The sequence below is a fragment of the Xenia sp. Carnegie-2017 genome, unplaced genomic scaffold, assembly GCF_021976095.1.
Source record: "Xenia sp. Carnegie-2017 unplaced genomic scaffold, XeniaSp_v1 HiC_scaffold_25, whole genome shotgun sequence".
In the NCBI taxonomy this organism is placed as follows: domain Eukaryota; kingdom Metazoa; phylum Cnidaria; class Anthozoa; order Malacalcyonacea; family Xeniidae; genus Xenia; species Xenia sp. Carnegie-2017.
In genome coordinates, this window is record NW_025813488.1 from 2,414,278 (window position 1) to 2,421,226 (window position 6,949).

The 6,949-nt window shown below is 36.9% G+C and overlaps 2 protein-coding genes across 2 annotated transcripts; both read left to right on the top strand.

Moving 5' to 3' along the window:
• The first annotated feature begins 973 nt into the window (after positions 1 to 973).
• Positions 974 to 3,217, top strand: LOC124453441. Its single transcript, XM_047004259.1, is given in 3 exon segments — positions 974 to 1,171; positions 1,267 to 1,924; positions 1,927 to 3,217. Coding segments are annotated over 3 exon segments (1,614 nt in total). The 3' UTR covers positions 2,685 to 3,217.
• A 92-nt stretch (positions 3,218 to 3,309) lies between these two features.
• Positions 3,310 to 6,850, top strand: LOC124453442 (protein slit-like). Its single transcript, XM_047004260.1, has 10 exons — positions 3,310 to 3,376; positions 3,473 to 3,593; positions 3,766 to 4,073; positions 4,173 to 4,295; positions 4,390 to 4,521; positions 4,858 to 4,992; positions 5,077 to 5,202; positions 5,681 to 5,821; positions 5,933 to 6,020; positions 6,435 to 6,850. The coding sequence occupies exons 1-10, from the start codon at positions 3,310 to 3,312 to the stop codon at positions 6,586 to 6,588; spliced, it is 1,395 nt and encodes a 464-aa protein (XP_046860216.1). The 3' UTR covers positions 6,589 to 6,850.
• Positions 6,851 to 6,949: the final 99 nt, after the last annotated feature.

Here is a 6,949-nt window from a genome sequence, read left to right on the forward strand (position 1 = left end):
TCCACAACAATTGACTTCACATGCATTTGAACATCGTATTCATATACACGAGAGACTTCTATGAATGGACTCGCTCCTAACGACGATATGAAGACAGAAGTTTTTAGATTGGTCTTAAGGAATTGTATTTTTTCAATCATAATAACACAGAAGTGTGAAGGTCTATCCTAACCTGAAAGTGCCAGATGAAACTGCAAAAGAAAGTCATTTCTGATTGCAGTTTTGTTGATTTATCGAACGAGTGGTTTCTCTACGGTGCTTAATTTGGTTATAAAAATGTTATCGTGGCTCTGATCCAATTTAAAAGCAACAGATTTAAGAGTTTGTCGAAGAGATTAAAGATTTCTTTAGCACTTGTTAGGCAGTACGACAAAGTTCACGCTACACGATCTTTACTAATGAAGCACCTGTAAAGAGCGCGCTTTTGTCTATCTTCTTTGTTGCTATAAAGCAGCATTTTTTGGACAAGGTCATTGGAAAAACTACAGCTGAAATAATAAAATAATAAAATCCAAAAGTGACCTTGAATCATCAAAGGACATTCCAATGCTCCAATGAAGATAAAATGGCAAACGTTTTATTTCTAAAAATCATCTCGAGCTCGGTAACTGATTTCATAGACAACTTCATTCCTTGCTTGCTGTGCTTTTATAAATGTGCTGTTTGAGGAATGGCTAATGGACTTTCGTGCCTATTGTTGAAATGTGGATTCTAGGTGTTACGACTTTAAGTCTATTTGCTTTTTGTATTCAGTATTGGTAAATCTTCCTTGCTGCTACATTTAAAGCAAAGAACAGTTGCTCATTCTCAAAGCAGTTTAAAATCACAAAGTTATTACCGGAAAAATAAGGACGATGATGAGAAAATTCTCGAGAAAACTTCACTAGCAGATGAGCAAAAAGAAAGTTCAAAACGAAAACTGCTTTCGAGGGAGACGATTCTTTACAAGCTAAAGCATAATTTTAAGAAAAACATGGAAAGAACATCTTGTGAAAGCAAGTCTTTGCGTGAGATGTATTCTAAAGAACTTCAAGAGCATCCTAGTGCTAGGAGTCATTTAAATGCAAGAAAATCGAACAAAGTATCTAAAGAAAGAACAGATCTTAATCGAAAGAAAATAGCCGAACAGTCATCAAAGGAATCGCTAATGTTGAAGCTAATTGGTGATAAAGTAAAAATCCACGGACATGAAGCGAAAGCTAGCATAAAAGAAACAAAGGACAGACTTAAGACCACGAAACCAAGTTCTAAAATGAAAACATAAAGCATGGACAGAAGTCAAATTTCTTGGACGATGAAGGTCAAGAAATTGCGAAGTGCTTTACTTTGTCTCCACTTCACATTTGGAAATTTAAAGATCGTTTCAACTCAGCGGAATCTCTAGGAATCCACGAAACTTTGCTGCATCATGTTATAGACAACAAGTGGAACAAACGACTTAAACACAAACTTTACAAAGTCTTTAGAGGCGAGAATGTTCATGTATCCGTTATAGGAGGCTCGAACACAGCCGGAGGGCATACAGAAAGACGAAGGCACAACAGAGGGCATATTTTTCGTGTTATCTTAGATTGGTGGCAAAAAGTCATAACGCCTATCACCGGTTCGCATCTTAAGATGCGTCAAATTGCCATGGGAGGGACCGGAAGTGACTTTTTTCAGTATTGTTACAAATCATACGTTCAAGAAAATGTTGACCTTATTTTTCTTGAGATGTCTGTTAATGACCTTCATGACTTACCGAATCAAGCCAACCTTAGCCTGCCTCTTGAGCAGCTCACACGAGAGTTGCTTGACTATGACACCGAGCCAGCAGTTCTATACGTCAATCTTTTCAGCGGTCGTTCCTACTATCAAGGCTGCGCGAGCCTGGAAGATTTTGGCCAGCGGCTGCTCTCGGACGTCTACAACATCACAACTTTAGCTGGCGCGATGCAGTTTGTCCCGTAGTAGATGGGAAATACAGAATTCCTTTAAATACATGCAAAGTTGTTTGTAGCGACGGACATCACATAAATCAATTGGGGCATGCGCATATAGCGCTTATGGCGATAAACCTATTTCGTGATGTTTTTTTGGACAATTTGAATCACATGATGAAGCTTCGTGGTCTCTTATTGGACAGCTCAAATCACGTGAGCAAATTGCTTCCGCGACCGATGTTCATTCGAACAGAAAACAAGATTATCAGACATCCACTTTGTTGGACGACATTGACTCCGAATTTCAAGAGGAAAATCATAAAAAACAGTATGGAAGTTGGAGTGATGGAAAATTACGGTTTTGATTATTTACATAACAAACGTATTGGTGATGGAGAATGCTGGACAGAGAGCAATTGTCGTGCTGATGCATACAGTGGATGGACAGGAAAAGATGTTGGGGCCATACTTGTAATGTCATTTACAATACCTCCTCTTCATTATAAACCTCGAACTGGGACGAGATCGGTTGTCTTAGCAACACGGACATGTTGGAATTGCGGCATTGCGGAAAGTTGGCTGGACGATGACATCATGGGAAGGAAACGGCTTCAAGGACACAGCAAATACGCGCAAACATTGTTGCAACTTGTTGGTCTTCGCGTAGAGCCTGGGGACCACACAATGAGCGTCAAACTTGTGCATCCGGGATATTTCACAGTAGTGGGGGTTATGCTGGGACCGCCAGATGGGCCATATTAATGTTAAGATAGTCTATGTCATATTTGGAATGTAAATGTGACAATTTATTCTAATTACCTCGAGCTACGATCCTAAATAGCGTAATTGATACTTTAAATCCTTCAAAGATTCAAATTTCTTCACTTGCTTTACAGCGAAATAATGTTGACGCTAAATCATCTCTCCTAATGAAGCAACTGAAGGGAACGCTGTAATTATCTTTAAAAAAACGTGTTTTATTATAAAAATTCATGAAAAAAACTGCAACAGAAGCAAATCATAAAGTCAAAAAACAATTTTGAACCATTAAATGGACAAAAATCTAGCGCTGTCAGTTTTCCACGCTATGAGCGTGAACCTAGTTTATACAGGATATTTTACAATAGTAGGGTGGTAATGGTGTAACCACAATAATGGAGCATATTATGCTAAATGGTCTATGTCTGATAATCATCATTTGTAGCTATAAATATTGTCATCCAAAGGAAAGACTTGAATTGTAATAATAAATTGTAGTAATAGTATACTAATTAACTCATTACGTTCCTACGCGACATGACTTTGTTGTTTAATGAACTAATTAATGCACGCAGTACAATCAAATTTTAAATGAAGTCGTACTTCAAGTTGGGAGCTTCGTTATATCATGGTCTCAAATAGCGAGAGGTTATGTGTTTGTTTTGTTGTAATCTTGTCCGTGCTTCAAGTATCAGGTACATTTAGCTATTTAAGAATATTTTTTATCCCCAACGAACGACACAAATCTGAGTGAAAGAAGGAACAAGGAAATTTTCTTTGACTTCTTACAGAGTCAAAGCTGGTGTGGGGTGATTGTCGCAAATATCGGCATTATCCTAGAAGTTTATATTGTAACAACATCAGAGCAAGATCTGTCCCGTACGATCTATTTGAGACACCTTATACCTCGATGTAAGTCAAACTAGATTAATTAAATTCGTAAGCGTTTTAAAAGCCTTTGATGGTTTTTTAAGTTCGAATTTTCTCCAGCTTTAATCGTTTAACGCAATGGAAATGAAAGTTTAGCCAGGATAAGGCAAATCTTTCACAATTGGTATATTTTTATCGCATTTTCTTTTTTCAGCTTTCTTAGGAACAATCCGTACGTTTGTGATTGTAAAATGAGCTGGTTCCTCAAAAGGTTACGTTTGAAAGATTACACACAATTACTCGTCGATGTCAGAAGGATGAAATGTCATGAACCTGAAAGACTGCGCGGAAAACGTATCTATAAGCTGAAAGAAGAGGACGTTTGCTCCAAAAAAATGATAATGAATGAATGCAAACTTCAGATTGATCAATGTCATCAACATGCAGACTGTCACGATCAAAACAGAGGATACAGGTGTTCTTGTCGAACTGGTTTTACCGGAAGTGGATGGAACTGTTCTGGTACTAAAGTAGTATATATTTTAGTTTGGGAAACTTTTCTTGAAAACATGTCTCTTTCGCAGCACAAACTTATCATTTATATGATACCTACGCATTCAGATATCGATGAATGTCGACAAAATGGAGTATGTTCGAAAGCAAACACAAAATGTGTGAACACATGGGGAACGTACTTGTGTTACTGTGACAGAGGTTTTATGCTAAAAAATTCAAAGTGTGAAGGTATAAGAAAGAGTATATGTATAACAAATTAAGAAGAAGTACTGGAAAGTTTGAGTTTATTCAAAGTACTTCTCAATTTTAATGTTTTCTTTAGACATAAACGAATGTAGTGAAGGTACAGCGACATGTCCCCGTCATGCTATTTGTAAGAACACAAAAGGAAGTTATACTTGCACTTGTAAAAATGGTTATGTTGTAAAAGGCAGTAAAACTTGTGCGAAAAAAGGTCAGTATACATTCCTTAACCTAAGATAGTTATGCTGTTTTAAGTTGACTGGCGGCAGTTGCCCGAAGCTTGTATTGGAATTTTTTATATTGTATCAAACCTTTTTGGAAGGCAAAAAGCCATGATTTGAGTTCGCAATTTAGATAATATAGTGTTTATTCAGTGAAGAAAAAAAGTTTCATTATTGTAAAGTTAATACAGACCTTAATACGAATTAAAAAGTTATGAAACCGATAGCCCTTTTCTGACTTCGCGTGAACTAGTTACCAGCTCAAGATGTATTTTCGCAGTCATCATCATTGTCAGTAATCTTAACGATTTTTCAATGTTATGCAGAAATCGTGACATGCAGCAGTTCACCTGGACCGTGTGATTTTTTGACGGAGGATTGCATACAAGGACAATCTTTGGGAAGATATAACTGTCGTTGTAAGAAAGGTTTCACGAGATCAGACAACGGAGTTTGCACAGGTATAATTATAGATTATTGCTTCTATATCTTCTCCCACAACTTAGCTCTACATCTATACAGCTTTTTGTGCTTGTCTTTTATAGACATCAATGAATGTAACAAAAATCACGAACTATGCGAATCGATTGCTGAATGCAAGAACACACCGGGATCTTATAAATGCATTTGTCCCGAAGGATACGAAGCTGCAGATGAGGATACTTGTGACGGTCGGTTAAAAATGCAGTTTTGTTTTTCATTTCAATCGCCAAGCTATCCACTTCTTTTAATATACAAAAACTAAATTTTCTATTACACTGCAATATAATATAGTATTATTTAGCTACTTGATTGAAATGTAAGCTATTTACAAAGATTGAATGAGTGACACTCTAGCAATTCAACAGTATGAATTGTGCCTTTTTGGGATGGTACAACAGAAGCTTTGGCTGCAGTCCTATCTTTTGGCTGCTTCCTGTCTTTACAACTTTTTGGATCTTCCACAATTGAAGTGAACCATGATTTGAAGTTTGCTTTGAATCAGTGAAGCGTTTTCCTTCTTTGAGTTCTGCACGTTTTCGTTCTTTTTACGCGTTTGTTGTTTTCATTGTTTTCGTCCTTTTGTCAAAAAAACCCGTTCTCTTTTCACAACGATTTTCACTTGTTTCTTATTTTGGGAAATTTGGATCTTTCTCTTTCTTGTTGTAGACATTGACGAGTGTGCAACAGGAATGGACAACTGTCATCGCGATGCAGTTTGTATCAATAACATAGGGAGCTACTCTTGTCTGTGCAAGAAAGGATTTCTCCAATATAAGAATGGAAGACTTTGTCTTAAAGAGGATCAAGGTAATTGTCATTTTAGTTCGAGCACAAAACAGTCCAGTTTGTAAGAATAGGGCTTTAAATATGTAAACATTTTGTAAGTTATCCAGAAACTAATCCCCGTTCATTTCACAGAGGATTCCATAACCACTCCCATTATTATCTTACCATGCGTAATGTTTGTTGGAGTTCTTGGTACCTTCACTTGTTGCAAATTATGCAGGTAAGAAGGATGGGTGTATGTGTGAATTTTTCTCTTGTGTGAGTGGCTCCGGACGGGGGGGGGACACCCCCAAAGTGACACTCACATATATTGTGCACTATTATATATCACTGTCATTTTTAAGTTATATATACAAAAAGCTTTGTATGGAAAATTTCTGGGGAAGGGGGCAACTGCCCCACCCTTGTCGCCTTTGCCAGCGCCACTGTTCAAAGGTATTTTGATCTCTGCATCATGTTTACTGCAATCGTACTCGGCTCATGGTTGACATCAACAAACTTCTGAAACAACGAAACCCAACATTCACCATCTTTTACTTGAAACAACTCAATTTTTCACATAAACAATCACGCAAAACTCATCCCTGGATATATATTCATCTTTTTACACATTATATAACTTTTCATCGTGAAGGGGGACGAGTAAAACAGACCAGAAAAAATTGATTAATGGCAAATCAAGATTCAACTGGCTTTCCCACTTCAAGTTTCCTCAAGCCAGTATGTACGGCGTACCAACGAATGAGTCAATGATAAGTGTTTGGTCGGATAGTGACGATGAAAAGTAATTTTCACTGTAAAAGAATTCAATTTTGATCAAATGAAATGTTCTCATAGCGAGGATATTTAATATCTATGTCACTGATGAAAATTAGAGTTAGTTTCTTCTATTACCAACACAATCAAATCCCAGTAATGAGAAATAAGTCTAACGCTCGTGGAATCATATGCAGGCAAGTTAACGAATATGCTTTGAACCGATAGACATCGATTGACAAATATCTCCATCATTGTTTTAACAAATCAGAATTATAGGATGTGTCTGCTTGATGCGAGTTTGACAGTATTCATTATTTCCATAATTTCGTTTTAGCACGATTGAAATGATGCACTTAACGTAAACGATAAGTTTTTTGAATTTTTTTTTAT